Source organism: Alosa alosa, chromosome 4 (genome assembly GCF_017589495.1).
Source record: "Alosa alosa isolate M-15738 ecotype Scorff River chromosome 4, AALO_Geno_1.1, whole genome shotgun sequence".
Classification (NCBI taxonomy): domain Eukaryota; kingdom Metazoa; phylum Chordata; class Actinopteri; order Clupeiformes; family Clupeidae; genus Alosa; species Alosa alosa.
This window is the reverse complement of record NC_063192.1, coordinates 19,652,620-19,679,588: the sequence shown is the minus strand read 5'-3', so window position 1 is coordinate 19,679,588 and position 26,969 is coordinate 19,652,620. Positions and strand designations below refer to the sequence as shown.

The following is a 26,969-nucleotide window of genomic DNA, read 5'->3' as shown; positions in this document are numbered from 1 at the left end:
GCCACACCTGCCACCATCCAATCACACTTCACACCGCAGGCCGGGTTTATTGATCGCGCTACTGGGGAGGCGTAAGTGCCGTATGTGTCCAAGGTGTCTTTAGTATGCTAACGGCGATGCGTGTGTTAATGGGTCTGCAACTGCGACAGAGAACCAGGAAAGAGAAAGAGCCAGAATAAGGCTTTTAGCTTGTGTCTGCAAAGCTGGTCTTGCAGGCGACAGACACAACTTAAGCACTTTCATTGTATAAAGTACAATGTCTGGGGACGACTCATCTAAATTGGATTTCAATTGGATTTGAAATTGAACATGGCAGGCTTCGCTTCTATAAAGCTGTTCTCAACTTGGGAAAAAAAACACCTCCACACACAATTAGCTTTTTTCCTGCTTGGATTTCAACTGCTATGTTAAGCTAGGCCCTCAAAAGGCATTGGGTCTATTTGTAATATTCGAAATGCACAAAACTCTTTCATTAGTCACTCAGATTCACACCAACTTCTCATTTCTCCACCAAGCCTACGCCTCCATACCTTCTAGTTAGCAACACTACCTCAACCTAACAGGCCTGGCCACATGGGTAAAGACTCTACAAACACCCTGAGCGCTAATGTAATGCCAGGCTATCTTGCTGACCTCTGCTGGAGCAGAAGCACAGGGCTTAAATGAGTAGCCTAAGCTACGCCAACACACCTGACTGACCTAATTAAGTGAATGGGGAATCCCACTGTCTGGCCTAATCGAGTGTGCTGAGGTAATCATGTGCAGTTTGAGGTGTGTGTGTGTGTGTGTGTGTGTGTGTGTGTGTGTGTGTGTGTGTGTGTGTGTGTGTGAGAGAGACACCACGGAGATGAGGGTCCCATGGGGAAGGATGCACCATGCTGCCGACGCGGTGCAGGCACAGGAAGACAGATGCATTGTGGGACCACATGCTGGGAGCAGCATCTGTTCTCGACTAACTAGAGACCTAAAATTAATTTGTGGAATCAAAACTTGAAATGGCAGTGAGGCTATCTGAAAAGTTTTGCTCTTTCACAGAAGACACTCCTAAACACTTACTAGCCATAAAGCCAGAAAGACAGAGGGAGAGAGACAGAGAGAAAAAAACCAAAACAAACGTACAATGTTCTTGTGCTTTGGCAAACTGTATCTAAGCAGTTCTGCTACTAAGGGAATTTTGAATTTGAAAGAGACAGAGAGAGAGAGAGAGAGAGAGAGAGAGAGAGAGAGACTGTTATATATTACTGTATATTTGTCATTTCTAAAAAATGTCCCATGTTTTTGTGCTTTGGCAAGAGAGAGAGAGCAAGACAGAGAGAGGGGGGGGGGGGGGGTCGTGGACGTGAGATTGACACAGGCTGTGGAGGAGAGTGAGAGTGTATGAATGGTCCAGCCCTCCAGCCAGACATGACACAAACAGAGACAGTGAGCTCTGGGTCTGAGTGTGTGTGTGTGTGTGTGTGTGTGTGTGTGTGTGTGTGTGTGTGTGTGTGTGTGTGTGTGTGTGGTGACACAAACAGAGACAGTGAGCTCTGAAAGGTAGCGGGGAGCTCATGAGCAGTGCATATCTCACACTGCAAATATCCCTGAACAAACAACTCAGAGGACTGCGAGTTCTCCATTCAGGATATCAAAATCTCCACTCCCTTCAGTGCCTCCATGGAGACAGAGTCAACCATCTGGGTTTTCTAATGAGCGCGATTCTTTAAAGTTAATGCCTCCGACTTCAAAACAAATGGGTGAAATGAGCTGGAACAGTGGACAGGGTGGAGCGAGGCGAGCTGCACATGGCACGACGTCTCTGCAGCGAACTACTCTCAGCTGTGGACACGGATACGGGAGCATCACCGCAAAACCAACAGAGAAGAGAGAGAGAGAGAGAGAGAGAGGGAGGGAGTGAGACTGAGAGAGAGGGAGTGAGAAAGTAAGATTGAAAGAGAGAGAGAAAGAGGGAGAGACACACACACACACACACACACACACACACACACACACACACACACCGTCTCTCTTCTCTCTCTCTTTCTCTCCAAGTTGTGATATTCCTGTGCGAGTAGTACGGTTCCCTTAACACTCTCTCCCAGCGCTTCTAGGTCAGCTGACCCGGCAGGGCCGGGAGACGGCGTCGGTGGGAGTGGGCCGATGGGAGGAAGATGGTAACGCGCTACTGCGGCCGGAGCTGCCGACAAACACGGAGGAGGCTGCGGCCTGTTCCAGCAAACAAAACCTCGGACAGGAAGCAGGGGTGTAACTCTAGGAAGTGCTCGGGTCCTCAAGAGGGAGGGGGAGAGAGAGAGTCAGCGGGAGAGAGAGAGAGAGAGAGAGAGAGGAAGAGAGAGAGAGGAGGGAGGGAGAGAGAAAGGGAGAGAGAGAGGAATAGAGAAAGAGAGAGAGAGACAGGGAGGGAGAGAGAGGGCCAAGCAGTACGAGGGAACTGAAAGGGCCAAAACATTTTGCATCAACAACATGAAGGGACAAGGATCAACACCAGTTCTTGACAGAGGAATATTTCACTGCTGGATGACCTGTAACTGCCAAATTAGGAATATGTAAACAAGTGAAGGCAAGCAAACACAAACACTGTGTAGGAATGTTCTAAACCAGTTTAAAATTCCATTTATTGGAGATAAAAATCAGTTTTTAGAAGTAAATACTTTCACTTTAGACATTTGCTATCGGAATGCAGCATCTTTGTTGGGTTTGCTTGCCACTGAATATGTTATGCCTGAGCTCTGTTGCAATGCTACTGTGAGAGGTATATATGTGTAAAATAATCCACACAAGATGCCTTTTAATGTCAAATAAAAGGCTCCAAAAATACCACACAGTAGATGTCTGCAAGCGCCAGTTGTATGTGCTGGGCTGAGCCTCAGAAATAAAAGGTTATAAATTGCTCTGCTATATAAAAAAACCTGCTATGGTTTGTTTTTTTATGCTTCCTGGCTTGTTGTTATGCACTCATACAGAGGCGATAATAGCACTTAATCTATCTTTTGACTGTAATCGTCACATGTTTATGTAAAGAAAGGAAAATGCATTATGACAGTGTAGTTCTTGTCTCAACCATAAATGATCTGAATCAAACAAAACAAAAAAACTAATCTGGCTACACTTACTGAAAGTATTATGACACATTATTAACATGTTACTACATGTGCTTACAAAACACTAACCCTATATCCATACATAAGTACTACATGAAGTCCATCTGGCCTGAAAATGTTGCAAATGTTGGTGTAGTGCAACGGAGCACTTGAGTAGTTTATTTTAAATCCTTAACAGAGGCCCCTTCATAGGGGTGTTCCTACCTTGTAATGACAAGCCCAGTTCCCCTGGTGTTCCTGCTTATCTATTTTTGGGATTTCCTGCGATACGGGGTCCACCAGCTGGGCCAGGGAAGGCTGAGCTAGATGCTAAACGCTAACCCCAACCCACACAGTGCACGAGACTCTGCCACTACTCCTCGCTAATAATCAACTTCAACCAAACAGCAAACTGGCTGTCCGTCATACACTGGAGAGTCCTGACACACTTAACAGAGCACAGGCCTCCAACTGTGTTGTGGCAGCGCTGTCTGAATGTGCTCTCAGTAGGCAAGAATGATAATAACAGAATGGTAGCCCTGTTAGGAGTATTTGTTTGTATACTTTCCATTTATCCTAATAAAATACCAGCAAATTCATTTGAGTTTTAAACAAATAGGCTATCATTGAATGGATTACAATTACGTCCTGGCCAAGCCTGTGTATTCAAATAGAATTTCCATAATAGACAGGCACCAAGTAGCGCGGTATGCTTTCTCATGTTGCCCTTGTCCTGCCCAGATGTTTTCTGTAAACTCCACAAATCTTTAATCCACACATGTTGTTTTGTCTGTTGAATGCAGACCACATAAGTCTCTCTCTGTGACAAGAGACACGCTGACCTCGAGGTCAACAAGTGACACAGCACTTAAAGTGAGACATGTGCTCGGGGAGGGCCCTGACATTACAATTACTTTTTAAAGCTAGAAGCTTTGCCCGGGTATTAAAAGATTTCACTGGATAATGAGATAAGATTTGCAGGAGATTGCTTCAAATGATACTGGTGGCTGGCCATATAGCAACAACATGATCATAGCGTATGTTTGTAGTAGCAGAGGATTAGCAATGTTTATTTATGACCGGGGCTAAGTGTGCAGTGCTACTTATGGTTGGATAATATACCACAGAGCTGCCACAGGCAGAACTGGCAGGACTTTGGTCACGGAGTCCAAGAGTTCAATACTAAACGCACAGAGAACACAAGCAGGAGACTGCATGGTTTCATGTCAACACAGAAGACACGGAGTAAGTACGACTTTAACTGTCCTTAATGGCTATACCTATTTGCCCAGCATCCTGCTCACGGCAAAAGGGTAAATAGTGGAACTGGAATAGTAACACACCGTTCCGTGAAATAAAGGCACATGGCGCCCTGAAAGCGGAAGAGGAAAACAACAAGAGGCCAAGCGATTAGTCAGACTGTGTAGCAATTTGCTCCTGCAAAGGTTAGAACCATTGTGAGCAGTAACTATGTAAATACATAGGTATGTGGTATCATACTCGTTTTTCACAGTGAACAGCTTGAATAAACACAACAAAGAATGCTGCAATAATACCATGACTTTTTGAGGCTGTGTAGCCAAAAGTGCACGAGGCCAAGGCAGAGAATTTAGGTCAGAGGGACTATGACAGTATGCGGTGATAAATGGCTTATTATGTAAGTAATAGAAATATATTTAACGTTCAGTGAAAGAGCTTGTGCTTAACGCCTGGAGTAGAAACAACACAGATGAGGCAACACAGCTCATGCTCACGTGCCTTTTCTGCTCATCTTCTGTACCCAAACAAATACCCAGTCAAGCACAACACACACACACACACACACACACACACACACACACACACACACACACACACACACACACACACACACACACACACACACACACACACACACACACACACACACACACACACACACACACACACACACACACACATACACATACACACATTCACATGCCTCATCTCCCTCAGTGCAACCTTCCCAAGCCCAGGTCTGACTGACTTTGAAGAACAAACATGTTTACGTAATCAGTTCCTCTATCACCTGGGGCCTGGCCCAGACCTCAGTGGCCATTTGTGTGTGTTGTGTGTGTGTGTGTGTGTGTGTGTGTGTGTGTGTGTGTGTGTGTGTGTGTGTGTGTGTGTGTCAGGGTGGGCAGTGTTGGAAAGAGCTGTAGGGGCCGCTCCGAGTAGCGCCACCATACCAGGAAAATCCAGTTCCCCCTCAAGGTCACGTTGGGATGCCATTATGTGAAGTCTGTTGAGTTTGTGTATCAGTGTGTGCCTGGCTGCTGAGCTTCCTCTCTCTCTCTCTATCTCTCTCTTTCTTTCTCCTTCTCTCTCTCACTCTCTCCTTGTTAAAAGGATCTCATTCAAAGACAAGATCACATGGATTTTTTTTTACACAGCAATACAGCTGAGAGAGCTAGAAAACGGTTCCTGCAACTTCAAATGAAGCTCAAAGCTTTTCATTTTTAATGAAAATAGACCAAAAGATAAAAAGGGAGACTTGTTTGTGCTATGCTTGTATTTCCTTCTTTGTGTGTGTCTACACTTGTCGCACTCAGACAGAAGCGATGGACATCTCTAACAAGTGATCCCCAAAGAAGTTGACCTCTGACTCCTGAGCTATTCAAAGCCTCCAACCTGACCGATTACAGGGAGGTAGAGGTCAAAACATATCCATCAAAGACCCTCAACAAGCTCGTGCTGCTCCTCATTCCCTCAATAAACCTGATAGACATTGCAGCGCTGAAAGACAAATTGACAACAATATTATGTGACTGATATGGCAAGTCTAATAGCCACTGATGCCGACATATTACATCCATACAATTTCTTCACTTACATTTAAATTTGTAGGTTGGCACTGCTGTAAATCACCAAGCTGTGATATAATTTGACAGCATCTGGCTGTTAACCGCATCTCTTTTATTATGTCCACTGTCCACTGCATCTCTTTTAGGATAGTATGTCCACTGTGACTGTCCAAGGCATTGCGAAATGAACAATTAGGCCTCTAATTTTTCTTTTTTCTTTCTTTTTTAGAATTAACACATTATTTCTATAAAGCACTTTCGGCATACACCGAATTTTGAGAACACGCAGGATAGACACAAATATTTGAGGGTGCTCAATTAGACAGTGTCAGCACCGTTTGACAGCTCCTACTAGGGCCGACGGTCCTCGGCATTCAGTACCAAGAGGCGGAGCTCGTTTCCCGGGCAGCCATATTCACTCCGGGCATTTCCGTTGATATGCGGCCTAAGATCGCCACTAGACAAATGGCAAATGCTCAAAGGTGGAGACAGAAGTGAAAGTGATTCTTTGCACACGTCAGACTTCAAGTTCATAATCAGATCGTGAGTGTTTTGCTAACAGCCCGAAGAGGCTGTGTTGAGGCTGTTCACAGTCACACCACCAATTAACAGCTATTTATGTGTAACACTTTCCCTCCCTCTCTCTTTCTCTCTCTCTCTCTCTCTCTCTGTGTGTGTGTGTGTGTGTGTGCACGTCTGAGTGTGTGTCTACGTTCTTTTGTCATGAGAAATCCAATACAGTACCCTAACTTAACAGATTCAACACATAGGCTTCGCTGTATTTATGACAGTCGGCTCTACAGATACACGGTAATTGACTGTGTAGTTACTGTATCCAACATGAGATGCATGCTTATTATCATAGGCTGGCTACCACTAAAAGAATATGTGGTAGTCTACAGTTAGGCTACTAGGCTACCTAAATAGTTACAATGTCACATGTAGCCTATTGTCTATGTAACAAAATAGTTCAACAATTTAACTTTGGAAATAACGATTCGGCTTGTCAAAGACTTGACATTCTGTCTCATTTTATTAACCCGTGCTGTCAAAGGTGTTAGGTGGTACAGATAACCTAGCCTATCTGTAAAGTATGTAGCTAATGTTTAATGAATTCACGCGGGTGGTTGTGCAACACGAATTATGTTCCGAATCAACAGAGAAAACTACTTATGTAGCCTGCATGACCAATTGGCACAACCGTGATATGTTTCCTGTACGGTTTGAGACAGGCTGATAAGAATCAAAGCAAAGCGAGCCAGAATGCGCAAACATAGAGCAGGTGCCAACCACTGTATAGGCTGTGGGTGAAATGGTGTCATGATCTGGATAACGCTATGTCTTTGTCATTTGGGTTATCATGCGATTAACAAAGGTGTAGGCTACCAAGCAGCATAAAGGAACACACCGAGGTGTATTTAAAGTGAAATGTTACACTTACCCAAAATCCTGATCCATAGATTTAAAGAAGAATTTGTAGCTATTGACCGGACGATTGTTGAGGACATTTTTGAAATCCGCCAACGTTACTTTCTCAGGAGGAACCGACAGTTTCACTAAATAAGGAGTCTCCTCCTCGTCAATATGGTATATAATTTTAGTCTCCGCCATGAGAATGTGAATAGGACAATCAGAGGAACACGGATAGTGACAGCGAAATATAAAATATAGCCTAGCTATCTATCGAGTAAACATCGCAAATCAAACATGTCAACATGTATAATTGTCAAGATCACGTCGGAAAACAAATAATCCTGTCTTTGACAGCATATTCAGTCCCAGGCATTGTCGAGTCTATTGCGGCTTCGTTGTGCCTCTCAATACGGTGGCTCGGTCGGCAGTCAAACAGGAAGGGACGGTTCACATCCCAGCTACATTGAGTTTAGAATATTTCCCCAGTTCTCCAGTTGTTTCTCAAGGACGTTCTGCCACCTAGTGACAGGCTTTGTGGCCGACATAGTCTGTATTGAAATAGATTTTAGATTTGTAATATAACGAATAATAATAATCTATTCTGAAACCAAAATAAGCTTGCCCATTAAATAGGCCTAGCTATTAAAACAATAATTGAAATAAACATAATATATAAGACAAAGACTTAGAGGATTTATAAACTAGGCCTATAGAGAATTTATAGCACAATGAAGATATCAGACATGATGCAGTCTGTGGTTAGGCCAAGGGTTAGGTCTACATGCTTTCAACAGCAGAGGCAGCCCCAGGTCATCCTTAAATATTGTGCATAAATCTCTAAAATTCAAGTCTAAAATCTCTATTGCCTGTAGGTAGGCTATTACTAGGCCTATTGTCTACTATACGGGATCTATAGACTATAAAAATTATAAATTGTTGGCCTACAGAACATGCCTCCTTTGGTTTTATGCTTGTAATTTATCTTGTTTTACATAGCCTATGTTAAGTTCTGGGGATGTTTTATGGGGATGCTACTGTGAAAACGAATAGCCCATATGAGATTTTAAGCACAATAAAATCATCATTGTTGAAATTATCATGTTGAAAAGTGTATATACACACCAGTTCTTTTTTAAATTTTGAAGTTGCTTTTTTTTTTTTTAAAGTGTTTCACCATATTTATGTAATCACTCTCACCAAATCTGAAACATGCTCCTGTAAGTTTATAAAAGAAATCTGAATCAACAGCATCATGCCATAAATCTCTCTACTTTACATTTAAATAAGTTAAATCTATTGACCCACAATACATCTGTGATCAAGTAAAACAAACCATTTCATCTTTATTTTTATAATTTATAAGACATATAAACACAAATTTATTTTATGTCTTTATTTTACCTCTAATGGCCTCATGGAAAGCCATCCCAGCTATTTTGACACCATGTGTGACACTTTGCATGACAGCCTCCACCATAATGTGTGTGTGTGTGTGTGTGTGTGTGTGTGTGTGTGAATAAGTGAAAGTGAGGCACGTGCTTGAAGGAGAGAAAAAGCACAATATAAATGCAGTCCATGTCATTTTAGAAGTCTTTGTGGCAGTTTGAACCTCACGCTAATAGGATTGTTCATCAATGTGAGAATGAAAAAAAAAAGGCATCAGGATTAATTATTGGTTTAAATGGTGTTGGATTGCAATGGTCTAAATACTAAAGTTCATTTTTTATCTCAGAGAGCACATGCCAACATAAACCCCTTCCCAAGCCACTGGACCCACGTGTGGCATTTTCAGTTAACTTTACTGGCTGGGATTATGGAAAATATGTGTCTGTTTTCACAAGCCAGGGCCCAAGAGTGAGTAGGAGACATTAACAGAGGACAGCGGACTATTGTTGAACTTCCTTGTAATAAAAAGATTTTTTCTGTGGTAGAGATGGTTACTGGCAATACCTTAAAATGTGTACCAATACCCTGGATTTGTAGAAAAATTTCTGTAGAAGCTTTGCAGGTTCTGTCTTAGAACAGAGAATTCTGTAAAAAGCATCCTTGTCCAGCTTTCATGATTTAAAAATGTACTGCATTTCAAAACAAATTCATTGATACGTGTAGGATCCTGGATATATTTCAGCACAGACATACAAGAGGCACAAATGTTGACAAGATTCATTAAAATACAGAGCAGAGCATATAAGGAATTACCTGAAACTTTTATATCAAAATACTACAGAGGAAGTCTAGTCAAGATTACCATGGTGTTATGCTGGCCTAATTGATCATCAAATTGATACAAAATACATAGTTTGATACAATCCTACCGTATTTTAGGTTAGATGAAAAATACAATGGTAAAAAATAAGAAAACCTAATAAAAATGATTAAAATATGATTCATTATATTGCATGATAATCATCCTGATAGCTACACTGTTTTACAGTGTACAGGCCATATTGTATTATGTTCACTCATGTGCAAATACATCTCTTTGAAATTAGGAGAAAGTAAAAAATGTGCTGGTCTCCACATACCCCAGGTTTAGGCCTATGGGTGTAATGCCAAAAACTGCATTTGTTTATCATCAAACAACGAGTTTTGAGGCGGCAATTACAAATGGTAAAAATAATTGAATCAAACTGGATCATAATAAATAACAACTTATGTTGACCAAATAATTGAAGACGTAAAGATCAGTTCACCTGATCATCAGCTTCAGTAATATGATACTTGTTGGTGTTAGTTTTGTCCACTGTTTACAACTCATTATGAGGAAGCAGAACTCATGCAAGATAAAAGATTGTGAGCACTTTTGCATACATTCTGGTACTGGAAAGGAAATCCAAGAATTGAATTCTAGGCTACAAAAAAAATATGTTGAAACACACACAAAAAAATGGCCTGTTGGTGGCACTAGTGGATTTAAACAGCAGACCCAAACAGTGGGCAAAGCACCACTATTTGTTCTCATCTACCCATTTTCATGCAAACGGCTGCAGACAGAGTTCTGAGCTGAACTTGACTATCAGAAGTATAGTAGAACAGTTGATAGAACAGTTGATAGAACATACAGTAATAACAGGAATGTAAGCACTCTCTCTGCTTGTTCGCCCCAACAATGCGAGAGAGAAGAACATGCACACACTCAAGCGTTCTGGTGTGCAAGTGAATTCCTGAGAAATACAATGCCTCTCTCTTTTGAAAGCTCCTTCTCTTTAGAATCTAAAAGATCGTCGAAGGGTCAGGACAGGACTACATTAAATGCATTAAACGCGTGCAACATATGAATGCAGCGTGAACGGCAGAACGTCACTGATCATTGTACATTATCAACAGCATTCCTTTTATTTCTTTTTGAATACGTAAAAAAACAGTAACAGTATAAAAAAAGAACATTATAACAATGACACAGTGTATTGATATCGATCTCGTCGAGGGGCTAATGCAAGCTTAACCACTAATGTCAATGTATGGCACTACAACCTAAAGCATACAATATCCTAGATATATATATAGCTTTAGCAGTGATAAACATACTACATAGGGTATCAGATAAGACAGCAAAGTTGGTAGCATGAAGCTTATTGAACAGCAGACACAATGGCAACACCTCCTTTATGGCTTCATTCGTGAGTCTCCCTGCACTCCGATTGGTTGTCTCATCGCCAAGTCCTTTCGCTCTGGGCCAGCCAGCAGCCTGTTAGGCAGCACCTCATTTCCATGACCGCTTCTCCATTTCTAATGACAGACAAGACAAACAACAGAGGAACGATAAAGTAAAGACTTTCACAGGCAATCATTTTCTGTCTTCTCTACTATAGATATATAATTATATTTTGTGTTTTTGTGCAATATAATAAAGGGATCTTGGGTTTGTGAAACATTTTATTATTATCATTATTTTTATTATAAAATGATAAAATAATTATGATTAAAAAAACAGAGATGTTTTTCTACCTTTATTGAGGTCTATGACTCTTGAAGTGGAAGCATAGGACATCTCTGCCTGCTCCTTCATTATGTTGTTCTTGTAGTCTATAACGACAAAGCACAACTTGTTGTTGCTGTTTATTTGTTTTCAGGCTAGCAGTGCTGAAAAATAGCTCAATAGACTTTGGCAACATCAAAATCATAGGTTTGAGGAACCAAAGAAATCTAAGACTGAAGGCTACCAGCACACATACTGACAGCAACAACACATCAGAAAGCCTCAGTAAATAGTAAAGCTGCCCACTAAATGTTTCTCACCCCTGAGGTCATCCTGATTGCAGTTCTTCAGGCCAGTGGGTTCCATCTCAATGGCTGTCCTCGGCTGTCCCCTTCATAAACAAATAGAGGTTATTATTACATATTCATTACACATACTCTCTAAGAATGTTTTGTTAATATTCTTCATTTGGCAAAACATTTCATTTCTGCATCTGTTCAGTGAGTGGAAGCTGCATATATAGGACTGGAAAGTGAGAGTAATTATGGCTCCATTTGTGTTATATGAAACCCTATTATTATAAAGGAATAATGGATGTAGGGCTTTTTTATGACAGTAGATGTAATATGAAATGTAATGTGCCTAATATGTAAAATACTAAATTGTTATGCATACGAGTCAGGATGATCAAGTTCTTACCGTTCAGATCTACACACATCATACTCCAGCTCTGAAATAAAGACATAGGCAGATTTGCAATAATGTCTGAGTACACAAAAGTCTATAATAATGTTTGCATTATGAATAGGCTCTGAGTAGAAAGTACCCCATTGCATTAGCAAACTGTCTTTGTAATGAATACTATTTGTGTTGCAAAGCTAATTTAATTTTCAGTATTTATGATTCATTTTTTTGCCTATTAAATTGCAGACAAGTGTCTCCTTCATAGAAGCTGAAGGACATTATTAGATATGTGGAACATTAAAACCTGAATTAGCACCACAGAAAAGCCATTCATTCTGAATATAAACAGCCGCTCTGTAGTCATGTTTGCATTTGCAAACATTGCAACACAGATCTACAAACACTCTGCACTCCAGTTTGTCTGCGTCCCTGTCTCTGTTGTACAGATCTACAGACGCTCTGTGTGTCTGCCCCTCCCCCGTTCGTTTCCTGTGGTACCTCTCTTCCTGCGGCTCCGTGTGAGCAGGATCACCGCGGCGACGATGAGAGTGAGCAGGAGGAAGATGGCCAAGACGTAGCCGAGCTGGTTGAGGAAGTGACTGCGTGGCTCTGGCACGATGACATTGAAAACACGCGCCGTCTCCACCATGTTTGTGTCTGAGAAACAAATTAATAGGAGGCGAGACAGTTTGAGAGGACATTCGATCCAGGCCTACCGAGTAACATCAAGCTGTTCAAAAGCATTGCATTATGAAAAAGATGTAAAACATAAACAAACTGTACTTCATACAGGAGGACACTACAGAGAGTAAAATTATGTTGACAATAAACATTTAAACACCCTGTTATCCCACCACCCTCTCTCTCTCTCTCTCTCTCTCTCTCTCTCTCTCTCTCAGTGTGAAAGGAAAACAGCAGTTTACATGTCAGAGTGCTTTTGGTCTCTAATGAGTTCCAGACTTGATGTCATGCAGCAGCTATTTTTTTTTCCTGGAGGGAAAAAGAAAAAAAAAAAAACATTACCGCGAGAGGACAGAGTGAGCGGAGAGCATGGCTTTTAGTCTGTGGTTAGGTCAGGCAGCCTGGTAAAAGCGTTTCTATTTGTTTAGATTACCCTAGCCTAGAAGAGAGTCTGTATTTGCAGTCCCCACAGTCACTCGCTCGCACAAACAAGACCAGATTTCTCCAGGCTGCGATATGGAGCTACTGGAATGCATTAGCACTGCATATCTTAAATGCTTTGGCTGCATAGTTTGGACTCTGTAATGACCATTCATTAAAGTAAAAATGTTGACAAAAAAGGAATAACAACTTCTTTTAATTAGACATGACAGTGTTTTGACAAAGACTGTGAAAATACTGGGGCGATGGTAGCGTAGTGGTTAAGGAGCTGGGCAGTAGCCTGTGGGTTCAATACCCAGCTCCCACCGTTGTGCCCTTGAGCATGGCTCTTAACCCAGAGTTGCTCTGTGGACAATGACTCTTGTAATATAACTGACGTAAGTCACTTTGGATAAAAAAGCGTCTGCTAAATGAATAAATGTAAACAAGTAAAACAAATCACTGTGGAAACACACCATGCCGCATCATCATGGACTTTTTTATACCCTGCAAGTAAATCAAGTTGCTCTATTGCTGTCCAGCCGATATCTGGGACATTTAACAGAAAAAAGGGGCAGGAAGCACAGTAGGGTTTGCCCTTTAAAAGAGTTAGTGGCTCCTATGGTCCATAAATCTGTGGCCAGGCCTGTCAGAGTTGTCTGGGGAGACTGTTTACCACATCCCGTCGTGAGATGCCCTCAATTCAACCCCAGTCTTCTGGCACAATGAGGTCTGATGGGTCGAGCTCATCCCAGCTTTATAAACCCACACCTGTGAGATCAGGAATACCCTCTCACTTTGGCATGGTAGACTGTAGAGTGTTATTGGGGGACATCCAAAACAAACAGCAGTGATGAGGACTGTAAACTGTTGTGATTGCCCTGAAAGCAAATTGCATAAAAAAGACTGATGCCGGACAAAGAGAGGAGGGTGAAATGAGGCAACACAATTGGTAAGGAATGCACAGAACTGGGAAGATTTGATTTAAATGAAAAGATTAAAATGAAAAAACGGGGCATGTGAAATGGTCGCCATCCAATCGAAACCAGCAACACCAGCAGTGTCTTTCATGTGCGGCCGAGCAGATGTCAGACAGATGTGGAGCCAACTTCCTTCTCGTGGTGATAAAACCTGCTCCAGCCAAATTCAGGAAGACTAAAGTCAAAAAGTCACTTCATCAGTACCCCTAAATGCTTTAACTCTGTCTCAGTCACTCCTTTCCTCCTTTCCCTCTCTCCCTCTCTCTGCCTCTTTCGCTCACTTGCAAAACGTCTTGAATTCAATTTTGAGGAATTCCATTTTATTTGAGGAATTTTGGTGAAGACATAGGTTTCACTGAAGAGGAATGAAAAGCCTCTCCACTGAAACACAACTCCTATCCTGGTGCTTCAATTGTCTGCATATTACACAGGGCAGACATTTCACACACACACAGCTGGCGGAAAAATGCAGGATATTGGCCCATGGAACCGTTGCATGCAAGGGTTCCGTGAAGGTAGTCTGGATTTAGACAAAGCAATTCAGATCCCTGGCTGAAGGTCTCCAGGAATAAAAGCTCTAACCCAGAAAACGCATCATCAAACAGGCTTTTCTTTTCCCCAACTCCATTTACCCCAAATTAAAAGGCAGTTCTTTTTTTCCTAGGGGATGGGTGGGTGGGGGTTGTGGAAACAGAGAGGGTGCACAGACTGAAGTGAGAATCTAAATATAACCACAGCTGCAACCCCAGGAGACTGCACAGAGGAGAGAAGTGAGAAAACACAGGACAATGAAGTCCACATTTCACAAAATTACTTCTGTGTCTGTTTTTTTTTGTTTCAAATAGTGAATTTGAATAGAGAATTGAATAAAGAAGTGAAATGTCACCTGAATTGCTGGCTAGTTTTGTTTCAGACACACATAAACCAAGAATAGAGCTGATATTTGTAACCGTAGCTACATCACCAACAACGCTAAATAAAACCATGATAGATGGCATCATGAGTAGGCTATTCCACATGCTTGTCTCTGCACTGAGCAGACACCAAACACTCAACACTAATAATAACAAATCAGAGACTCTTACTTGGATCCTCGTTATTCTCCAGGAAGGGTAGCTCAACAACAGTGAGCTTCTTGGTAGGTTCATTGTTGGCGGGCACTTCTGTTGGCGGGAGTTCCCGGGGTCTTGTGGGGACGGGTTGCTGAAGAAGGGGGGCACCCACAATGAGGCGGAAAATGCGCCTCTCGTGCAGGCCGCAGTAGTGGTGATGCAGGTGGCAGACATATAGCCCCTTCTCCGTCGGCTGCAGGTCCGAGATGCGGAGGGAGAAGTCGCCACGCGAGAAGGCGTCCGCCGTGATGTTCATCTTCTCGCGCAGGAAGTGCGGCCCGTATTTACGTTCCTCGCCCGAGGCGTACAGGTCCACCAGGCGCTCAGCACCGTCTGGACGCACACCCGGCGGCTGCCAGTCCCAGTGGACCACCTGCTGCTGGTCCTCCTGGCTGCCCTCGGTCCACAGCGGCCGGCGGTTCATGCATGGCAGAACTACGGTGCTCCCCGCCAGGACCACAAAAACGGACTTCTCTCCATCCCAAAAACGCCTCTCCTTATGGGCTATGTAATAATCAAACAATACTCATTTTATCTAAACTACAATAATGAAATTAATATAAAAAACAATACCTCTATTTATCTACACTACAATAATGAAATTAAATGAAAAACACAATGTTTCCCCATCTAAACTAAAATGCAGTAGTGGTGATGCAGGTGGCCGCAAGCCCCTTCTCGTGGGCTGCGGGTCGAGATGCGGAGGAGAATTCGCCCGCGAGAAAGGCGTCCGCCGTGATGTTCATCTTCAGCGCGGAAGTCGCGGCCCGGTATTACGTTCCTGCGCCCGAAGTACAGGTCCACCAGAGGCTCAGCACCGTCTGGGCCAGCACACCCGGCTGCCAGTCCCAGTGGACAACTACGGTGCTCCCCGCCAGGACCACAAAAACGGACTTCTCTCCATCCCAAAAACGCCTCTCCTTATGGGCTATGGAAGACCAAAACAATACTTATTTATCTAAACTACAATAATGAAATTAATATAAAAAACAATACTTATTTATCTACACTACAATAATGAAATTAAAATGAAAAACAATAATGTTTCATCTAAACTAAAATAATGAAATTAATATGGAAAAAACACAATATGAAGAATATCACAGTATACTTAGAATTTAGTAAATAAATCATTAACTTAACTTAAAAATCTATTATATGATGCAACTCTTTGCAATGTCTCTATTGTCCCAGTGGCAGTATGATTAAGATGCATGAGGAGAGAGGAGTGATGGTATTTAAACACTAATTAGGAGGTCAGGGAGGTCGTAGAGGGGGGCTTCTGCAGCTTACCTGACTTGGTGATATTGAGCTGCATCTGAAGGGCCTGGTGAATGTTGCAGTAGTGGTGATGCAAATTGCATGTGTAGAGGCCTCTGTCATTCGCCCCTATATCTATAAAACCACAAAACAAACACATTAACAGATGCGGCCTGCCTGCCAAATCACTACCCTGTGCACCACATGTGGTCTGTCAGTGCTCAGCAGGCTGCAGAAGAGGATGTATGGTTTTTAATTAGAAAAACAGAGGACATTAGGTGTCACTTTTACAGAAAACAGCTTAGTGTATCTACGAACGCTAACAAGTTCCTGGGAACTGGACACATGACCTTGACAACAGAAGGGCAATGCATTACAATCTGGGAAGCTACTACTTCAAGGACACGTCTGACATTTTATACTATAATTCACAAACCCCGGAGTTCTACAAACCCTTAAAAGCACTACAGCAAATAACAAAGACCTGCATGTACTGTACAACCGCAAACAATGAAAATAATCCATCCTCTCTGTGTGTGAAGCCAGTTGGTCAAAATTGTATATTTCTATGGGTGTAAATAGGTAATAAGGTGCATCACTAGGAACTAAATGAGAATGTTTCCATACTCTGAATGATGAGTGAGAAGTTGCCATCAATGAACGCGTCGGGTGAGATGTTGATGCGGCCCTTGTTGTAGTTGCTGTAGAGGCGTTCACTGCCCCCAGGGAAGAGGTCCAGCACGCGCTCCACCCCCTCGTGTGGGCGGCTGCGATACACGTCCCAGTGCACCACACGCTGCCGGTCCCGCAGACGATCCTGCCGCCAAACGATGCGTTGGTTGTGACACGGCAGCAAGGCGTTGGAGCCTGCTGGGAGCGTGATGTTACGAGCTTCCACCACCATGCTCTGGGTTCTGGTCTGGGCGAGTACTGAGACAGAAACACACGACATGTTACAGATGTGTTGTGTATATATATATATATGTATATATATATATATATATATATATATACACTGTATACTATATACTGTATATATATATATATATTTGTGTCTGTAATTTATATGTGATTTGCACACACACATACACACACACACACACACACACAAACACACACACACACAGCACAGATACTTAGCAACATACAGATTGCACGCTCACTCAAATATATATACACACATGCAAACTGTTACAGATAAACAAGCCAACAAGGAGAAACAGTCACACACATACTCAGACAGACAGACACATAAGCTGAGACATGTCCACACACACACGCAATTCACAACCGTCATAAACACATCAAACAGGTTAAGTACAATTAGAGAAGGGGAAAAAAAAAACGTTCTTCAAGAGTTCAAGTTTTTAAGAAAAGTGTTTCAACATGCCATCACAATGGAAAAGCCTTAGATAGTATCATGCCATTTAATGAGTCCATCTTAAAGTCCTAACATGTTTTTTTCCCTACTAAAACTACTGGACCCAACAAGCAAAAAAGGGTAAGATCCCTGGGTAAGTGTTCAGGGTTGGGCAAGAGACTTACCACACTGCAGCCACAGGCAAGCAATAAACACTGCAATATGAACAAAACAAAGACAAATTAAAACCACTGCTGAATGAAGCAAAATATAAAACAGCAGTTTACTGTAGGCCTGGGAAACTTTCTTACTGTATTCAGTGACCTCCATTTCTTTCAAATGTTAGTCTGTAACTTAGTCTAGACAACTTAATCTTTTGGACTGTAACAAACAGTTTCATTGACAAAAGAAGAGAGCAATAGACAACATTTAACTTTAGCTTTGTAATTCACACATGTGTGTTCTGAGCAATGAAACGCATCCATGTCTATCCATTCCTCCCACTGCCTATTTTCAGTGACCATCTGTGTGAACTATTCCTAGCCTGGATGTTGACTAAGCAATGCCTCATTCACGGCTTCTGGGCATACAACAAGAAATCCAGAGTTTGCTTGTATAACTTGAATGTTTTTTTACTGCAGTGAAGGAGAGCTGATCTGGGCTCAGACGAAGAGGACCATATTTTGATTTACATGTATTTATTTATTCATTTATCCCAAGCAACTTACAAATGAGGACTGATACAGTATCTAGGCCACCGTGCAAAAGTAGACATTAGAGACACGATAAATACCTCTATAATACAAGATAACCTGGGGATGGTGGTGTTAAGTACAACAGAGTTAAAGTGACAACCAGATAAGTAATTACCATGTAAAGCTCCACAAATAGTCAAAGAATATGCTTTTTACTTCATAATATTTGTTGGTTTGATGCCATCAAACCTAGTCTAGTTCACATTTCATCAGTTATGAACACACAAAAAAATAGAGTCTTCCTTCATCCTAGGCCTGAATTCTGTTAAATCCATAATCCAGACAGCAGAAACACTGTCAGCATTCACAGTTCCAAGTAGCACCACTCATGTTGAATCATCTGTTTTACCTGGGGGCATAGATTCCCAGAGCGTGCTTAAATGAGGTCCATCATTCTTGGCAAAACAATGCAAACGATAAAATGATACAAGGTGGCTTCATGCTCTCACACTGAGGTAAACATCTACTGTTTAAAATGACTCCAGGGACAAGGAATCTTGCGGTGTACTGGAATCAAACACACATGTGAACAATCGAGTGGTCAGTCTATAAAATCTCCAGTGACAGCGCATCGGATCCACAGCAGAGAGCCAAAGCGAAGGACCGTGGATGGCCAGGCCAGATGGTTTGGTGATCAGATGACGAGGGCTGAACATACCAAAACTGCTGTGTAACATGCGATCTCAGCCCTTGCCACTTTACTTTTTTTACGAGGCCAGATTGTCCAAAGCCATCCTCCCTGCATAGACACTGCCAACTAGATATTTCATATCAAAGCCTGCTAATGTGAGCTATTAAAACGACTCATGAACGCTGTCCACTTCCTGCATTTCATACAGCAGTCTGTAAGATTTCACTGGTTCCACTGCTTTTCCAAAGAAAGTTGGGGGGTGGGGGGGACATCACCAAACCCTGTAATTTTCTTTCAGTATTTCCTATCCAGACAGTGGCCAATTGAACAGACTAGAGGCTTGCTAAAGACTTAACAACACCTCTGGGACTTAATAACTACCATTACCCAAATCACTCAAAAACAAGGGTACACCTTTAAAACATTAGACACTGCATTTTTCCAAGGGCAATCTATGGATATGAAAGCTGCATGAAACTGCATGCAAAAACAAACTTTGGGAAAAAAAAGTAAAACAGACTCAAAAGCATTGTACATAATATTCTTTATCGGTGAGAAGACCCCTAATGTGACTGCTGTAGTCCTATGATGACTTGTCCACCGTTTAATACATAAAACCCACCAGAAGAGGCTCTTACTAATGAGGTCATGGTCCCAGGTATTATTGACACACAGGCTAAGGCCAGAGAAACTCTGGCTTGTGTCTGTTCCCTCTCCAAACATGCCAGGGCTGTGGACTCTCTGCACTTCCTGACTCAAATAAAAACCTCCTCATAAATTTACCTTACACAGATTGAGGACATTCACTTTCTTTTTTTCTCTGTGCAGCCAGCTCTGTTATGCATCAAGGCCAAATGAGTGACCCAGTACATGTTTAGTCATACTGAGTAATACATGGTCAGAGACTGGTGATTAAAGTGTAGCCTATAATGACTAAGCTCGAGGGCTAGTGCTAACTCAGCAAAACAACACTTCCATAAGCATCCCGCAGTGACTACCTATAATGCAAAACACATTGGAATAGAACTCACAACAATTGAATTGACTTACTCATATCACCTTGAGAAAAAAAAGAAAAAAGAAGAGAAAGAAAAACTAGGACTAAGGATAACTTAGTCCTAATGATAGTAGAGGGATAACATTCCTTTCTTTCTTCCCAGATCAACAAAGACATTCTTTGATCCAATAACATTCACAATTGAATGTGTACAAATACTCAAACAGTATAAATACAATTAAAATAAAATGTGATTGTTCATTTTAGAACATTACATTAGTTCAATTTCAATGACTTGAAAGTCTGACTATGTGGATATTTGGGTCAGAGCACTGTTTCCTGTTTATTTGCTCTATAAACAAGTTTCCATTCTTTAACATGGCAAAGAATGCAACAATGGCAAATCAGACATGGGTTTAAACAAACTATTAGACGTAAAAAGGGAATTAAAAGAAAACACAATATTTCCAGAAAAACACTGAAATGAACATATAAAATAAAACAATATTTAGACTACTTACTTAATAAGAAGAACATGGTTGGATTAAATCCTTGTTTCCCTCTCTAAAACTGTCTTATAAAAGTCTACCCCGGGATGGTACTGATGCGCTTTGCGGTAGTCTACTGTCGCAGCCGTCGCTGGATGGCACGCATCACCTGGAAAAGTTTGTCGACCTGCAACAACAAAGTCATTGTCTGGGTCGGTCTGTTAGAAGCGCTCTATGCCCCTCCTCTACAGTCTGTAATTCTACACTAGCCCAGCCCACAGAAGGGTTTGTCCACTGCTTGATTTTATGCATGGCGCATTATTTTTTAGGCTAAGAGTATTACTTTGGGAAAATCCACTGAAGGGCGATGCGAGACTCTTCCGACTTGCAAGTGTCACATTTAGGCAGCATCTGTAATGAACCAGTTAGGCAACGCTATTCAACTAACAAAAACAAACTATAAACTATCAAGAGAAAGAGTTGCAACACAGGCATGGTGCCAAAACACCAGTTGAATACAGCACATGGCAATGCGCATCACATCAGCGAGCTAGCGGTTATTATGTATCCCACTTCGCAGGGTTACCTGATGCCAATGAGGATACGATGCAGTAGGCCTGGTCTACACGTGACAAACCTATTTTGCGGTCACACTCTCCTATTCTGAAGTTAACAACGAGCTGAAAACAGTTGCAGAAGCATTCCTGAAAGGACTATGCAATCAGTAGTGACCTATGAAGTCACGAATCCTGGACGGCACGCCAATAGGGGATGAAAAAGAGAAAAGGCCACGGACAGAAAAAGCTGCCTTCTGCATGCAGCGGAGTCCTGTTTGCCCGAATTATTTTAAGATATTTTAAATGACATATGACTGTGTCGTATGCCTATAAAACTGTAGCTGCAGACACTGGCTACATTTTAAAACATGTTTCCCAAACTTTTACATAGATGCAGCATAGATAGGCTGCTGAATTTCAGCAGTCATATCCAAAATACTGCAGGGTAAGGCCCAATTAGAATCAACCTAGTAACGTTTACAGTTGTTGTACATATTAGTCTACTACAATAAGCTACTCAATACAGCACAACAGCATTTTATTTAGGCCTACCATACTTTGATGTAAAAATTCTCTCATGAAACCTCAGATGTTGCCAGTGCCCTACAAAATCCCAGCTGTAATGTTTTTGATGCGCATTGCCTCTTAAACTTCAAAGGGCTTGCTCGTAACCCTGAACTTGACCTCGCCTACAGCTTTCTCTCACTGCAGTGGTTCACACCAAGCCACCACGTTCAACCTCTTTCCAACAGTCATAGGTTATCAACAGGGATGGTTTTTCACTACTTGTTTGACAGCGTACACAGATATGCATCTCTGTGGATTCTAGATCTCTCTTCTAATCTTTGTTTAATGAATGTGGAAAGGACTCAATAATGTATGTATGCTGAAAAGGCTCCATGAGTAAATGGCATTTCTTGCATTTAGAGTAGCACAGCTGATATGATTGGAGGTAGCAGGCTTACCTGATATCAAAGAAGTGACACAATAGAAAGAAACCAATAGTCTTGAATGGCTTGTGTATTGTTTTACATCAAAAAAAGCAGGAGAGCAAATCCACAGAAGCTGTATGTTCATTACTGACATATCCAGAGAAACCCTCCTTTAGTGGTGAATTCTGGCACCTCTTGCAATTCTCTTTCGTAATTCTTCACTTTGCTGACCTCTATTGGATGAAATAGTGAAAAGGATAAACAAAGACACATTGCTTACAAGAGGCTAAAACCACACATAGACACATTGTTTTTAACCACTGGTATGCAAGCAAACAAACACACACACACACAAAAAAAAACAAAAAAAACAAACAGAAATAAGTTGATTCACATATTCTTTATTAAGTTGTTGCAACGCACGTTCCCACAAGACAGTGATCAGTCCATTCCACATTGGACTGATTCCACATCAGTCTCGGCTGGAGTAACCAAATCAGGAGTCCCAAGATGAGGCTGATAAGTCAAGTACAACCAGATGATCTGCATGTTTGCTTACTGACAAGTCCAGTGAAGTCCTTTCCAACGCTAATATTGTTTGGTGAAAATCTTGGGCATAGTCCATCCTTCTGGTGCCTTTTTCAATCCAGCTTTCTTCCAGATTCTTGTAAGATCTTTCTCAAAGCGGGACTGTGAAGAGCAACGATCAAAAGGCAAAGGCATCAATATTTCATCAATAAACTAATTACATGAAAAAGTCATGAAGGGTAATAGAAAGAAGACCAGCAGAGCTGCCAGTTTTACATTCACTAGAGGTTAGAGGAAATGGAACTGAACAGAACAAAATAGGATGCATTATCTCTTTACAGACAAAATCGTTCATGCACTGAATGGCAGATGAGAGACTTGTAGTGACACAATTTAGAGCAAAGTTTCTATTTTCTGGAAATATGGCCAAAACATGACATTGATATCTATAGCATTATTGTCTAGAAGCTCAGAAATTAAACATTAGAAGTTGTGATTTTGATAAATGAGGCTATTTCATGAATAGATCTTAGACAGGCTTTAAAATTGGCACCTGCCGATTATTCCAGCCACTAGCTTACTTGAAGTCGGCAAACCAGTTTCCTGTTCGTTGACATCGCTGTCAACAAGCACCCTTAGAGAAGTACTTCAGTTGTACCAAAACGTGTGTCCACCGAAAATCCTTCCCTCCTTATTTTGTGCAGCCACTGCATGTAGGCTGACGATTTTAGAGAAAACGTGGAAGCTAAAATCGCTTTTATAACGACTTGAAGCCAAGGAGAGTGGCACAGCAGTGCAGCTTAGACCCGCCCACGGACATTAAGACTCGCGTACATTGTATTTCCTACGTTTTCGTACAACTAAAGCACTCATGTTCAGGTGCTTGTTGACAGCCATGTCAACGAACAGGAAACTGGTTTGCCGACTTCAAGTAAGCTAGTGCGCAGAGCCCATAGGGTAAATGTTAGTGTTGTTCAGCAAGTTACAGCTTTTGAACATGGTGTCATCTGAGTGTTCTGACTAGCAGGTGTTTTATAGGAGGAAGAAGTATAATTGGAGAAACATGGGCTAAACTGACGATAAATTTACTTAAACTGTGTGCAATGAAGTCTGATTTTTTGGGGAATTCATGTTTATCCCGTTATTTACGTCAAGCTTCAGAAATTATGATTTGTAATATCTGACCGTATGCAGGCATGTTGTCGCAGCGTGTGGAGGAAGACTAAATCGGAGAAACAAGCGAAACAAGGGACTAGGCCTACCTATGCATCTCAAAATGCAAAAAGATCAAGGACAGGGCAGCAACATAGATTTAGATTAGGTCTACATCTTTTTAATATTTTGGTCAGCCATTTTTTCTGTTGACCTGCCATTGGCAGACAAGCCAAAAATGTACGGTTATACCCTGATCTTAGCCCAATCAAGTTGGTACTAATTTTAGCAATATGCCAGCATTTCAGCATATTTGACTGGAAAAGCTGTCAAAGTAAAGTCTGCACCATGAAAACACGCAGCACTCAGCCCACCTGTTTCCTTTTGAGTCGGCCCTCTTTCACTCTCCTCCTCAGGAACTTTGTGCGCTTCAGCAACTTCTTGTACTGGTGCCTGTTCATCTTCCGTCGTCGGATCTCCAGCACATTCTTGCAGCTAAGGGAGCGTTGCCCTCCTCTCCCTCCAACACAGGGTAAGAGGCAGGGGGCAGAACCACAGCCTCCACCACCACATTCCCTTCCTCCAGGGGCTGAGCCGCCTCCGGCGTGGGGAGAGAGTAGCGCAGGGAGAGCCAGCTCTCTAGTGGCGACACGGCGAGTTTACGGGGGACTAGGACCTCCTCCAGCTCCGGCTCTAAGGGCATCCAGAGCTTAGGAGGGAGGTTATTGTCTGCGGCCGAATTTAAGTGCCGGTGTGTGATGGAAAAAGACTGGCATCGTGCAGGCCGAAAGCGCCCCAGAGTACAGCTAAGGGACTGTGACTGATGATGAAGGGTACCTAACAGAGAGAGAGAGAGAGACACTTTGACTAAATCAACCTTATCCGTTGTGTCTAAAACGTGGGGTTACAAAACTGTGCAAAAGAAAGAACAAATACATACCACTAAGTCTGGATACCAGACTTAAACGTGCAGCCACTTTGGATAGAAACATGATGGAATTTAACACGACGTCATGGGTCAAATCTGTGATGTTACTTTGGCCTGGGGGGAAAAAACAGCTATATGAAATGAAAATCTAATCTGTAATTAGGCAAACTACATGTAAACAACTCAAATGAGAAGAGAGAAAGAAATATAAAGAACATTCTTAGAGGGGAAAAAGCAGAAGTAGCTACTGTAGGACGAAGTCTACACCACCAGCCGAGACAGGTGTCTGTCTATTCAGATCCAATACAATATTTTTTCCTTGATTATCGTACATAAACACGTATTTCCCATCATCGAGGTTTTCAGGAATCATGGAATCATTTGGGAAGCCGTGGCATTAATATCGCAACCTAGACAGCATTACTAGCCATTGATAAATATCTAGACTACTGTTAGCTAACGATACGTTAACTTACAGCAGAGAATGTCCGTAGACGGGCTCTGCTTACAGCTGGTTACTCACGACAAAACAAACTAATTTCTAATGGTGATTATTAATACAACATCTACATAATGACAGGTAAGCAAACCAATACACATATACCTTCTTTACAATGAAAAACGTCTTTGGTATTCTTACCTTTCTAACCAGAGATACTCCGTAGCTACTACACGGATAGCTAGTGGGCTTCAATGTGACACGGCTGAAGGCGACAACTTCCTGTCCGTACAGTAAAACATTCCCGCGACCAGCTTGCTGTTAATTTACTTGTTCCCCATGGATGGGCAAGTAGTGTAGCTTTGCAAATCCATGGAAAATTACATTTTTTGTAACATCCATAACGCCAATAAAATGTGATGGTATGGTATGATGTGAATGATTACATGGAATTTGAGCATTTTCTATTTTTGGCTGAAGAATGTAAATGAGAAAAAATGCACAAAAAATGAATGTTATCATTCACATTATACAAATGCCAAGGCATTTCACTGGCATGGGCGGATTATGAACTTTCGGGCCCCTGGGCCCAGATGTATTAAGGGCCCCCCACTAATTGTTGTATATGTGGGTGGTTTTTTTTTAAATTGTTTGATGTGATTTCCTGTATTCTGGTGCATTTTGGGGATGGCCAATACTAAATTCAATCAGATTCATAGCCTACATCCTGACTTGTTGATATTGAGGCAATGATTCCATGCAAAGGCTTGGGCTTCAGGGCCCCCTGACCCCTTGGGCCCCTGTAGGCCCGTTCAGTAATCCATCCCTGGCATTATGGATGTGACAGAAAGTCAATTTTCTGTGGAATTGCCCAGCTACTTCTTGTAGATAGACCAAGCATTATGTAATTATTGTAATATGTGTGTGTGTGTGTGTATATATATATATATATATATATATATATATATATATATATATATATATATGGAGATGGCCTACATGGAACACATTCCTTAAATAATTTCATCATATGCTTGTTTTTCTTTATTTTAATTATTTGCGATATATACAAAAAAACTCTATATACAGTTCTACATCTTACAGGGAAAACAATCACAAATGAGAGTAAATGCAGGGCAGCTTCATGTGTTTTCTAGATATCCTGACCATACCCTGTTGTATTATCATGAATTGTGTGCATTGTTAATCCAAGACACAGGGCAATGATCCATAAATCACAGACAAGTTTTGAATTGGGGATCAATAAAGTATCTATCTATCTAAGTTGTATAACCATGAAAAGGCACAGACACATTTGATAACTAAATCTTATAGTTATTAAATGGCAATTCAGTAAATAATAACAACAACAACAGTGATACTCTGTTTTAAAAGCTGTTTTCCTTCACCATCTCCCTTTTTGTGAATGACATTACAATAGATGAGGACTTCAGAATCACAGAGGTTAACCTCTGGTTTACGTCACCCATGCCTGCATGCACGACCCTTTTGTGTTGACAGGCAAAGCAACTGGGTATACTGAGACACTATATGCTCAAAATGTAATTTCCTGGCATTATCCAAACAAGAGGCAAACGATAATCAAAGCATACAAAGCACAAAGGCAGTTCAATATTAAAGCATTAGGTCAATCAATAATGTCTGTCACAAACCAATACATTAATCTGCTACATTCAAAGGAGTTTTTTTTAATAATCTGGATTTACTGGAACTATCATGACACTTGAATGACGAGGCAGTTCAACATCACTTCTAAGATGAGTATGGTGGGATCATCATTTCATTGACTGGAAATAAATGAGTAATT

The 26,969-nt window shown here is 41.6% G+C and overlaps 3 protein-coding genes across 4 annotated transcripts in view; all 3 read right to left on the bottom strand.

The window, feature by feature from the left end:
- dvl1a (dishevelled segment polarity protein 1a) overlaps nt 1–7,791 on the bottom strand; it is a 42,225-nt gene extending 34,434 nt beyond the window's left edge. For both annotated transcript variants that reach the window (XR_007193300.1, XM_048240456.1), the window contains exon 1: nt 7,347–7,791. Coding sequence is in view for 1 of the 2 variants with exons in the window: in XM_048240456.1 (XP_048096413.1) it covers nt 7,347–7,516 (170 nt within the window). In the remaining variant the exon portion in view is untranslated. The remainder of the gene's footprint in view (nt 1–7,346) is intronic.
- Nucleotides 7,792–10,631: 2,840 nt separating this feature from the next.
- mxra8b (matrix-remodelling associated 8b) lies at nt 10,632–20,977 on the bottom strand. Its single transcript, XM_048240457.1, has 10 exons — nt 20,639–20,977; nt 17,920–17,949; nt 17,002–17,304; nt 16,408–16,509; nt 15,088–15,618; nt 12,420–12,578; nt 11,937–11,967; nt 11,558–11,628; nt 11,267–11,344; nt 10,632–11,047 (listed from the first exon to the last, which is right to left on the bottom strand). The coding sequence occupies exons 1-10, from the start codon at nt 20,652–20,654 to the stop codon at nt 11,022–11,024; spliced, it is 1,347 nt and encodes a 448-aa protein (XP_048096414.1). The 5' UTR covers nt 20,655–20,977; the 3' UTR covers nt 10,632–11,021.
- Nucleotides 20,978–22,475: 1,498 nt separating this feature from the next.
- aurkaip1 (aurora kinase A interacting protein 1) lies at nt 22,476–25,442 on the bottom strand. The gene is given in 5 exon segments (XM_048241412.1): nt 22,476–22,784; nt 24,149–24,276; nt 24,279–24,611; nt 24,715–24,816; nt 25,343–25,442. Coding segments are annotated over 4 exon segments (615 nt in total). The 5' UTR covers nt 24,767–24,816; nt 25,343–25,442; the 3' UTR covers nt 22,476–22,682.
- Between the last annotated feature and the right edge of the window lie 1,527 nt (nt 25,443–26,969).

Excerpts from the sequence above, each read along its gene's own strand:
- mxra8b (XM_048240457.1), bottom strand. Across the intron at positions 12,579-15,087 it reads GGAGAATAACGAGGATCCAA|ACACAAACATGGTGGAGACG; the intron begins GTAAGAGTCTCT and ends TTTGTTTCTCAG. Across the intron at positions 11,345-11,557 it reads CAATCAGGATGACCTCAGGG|ACTACAAGAACAACATAATG; the intron begins GTGAGAAACATT and ends TTGTCGTTATAG.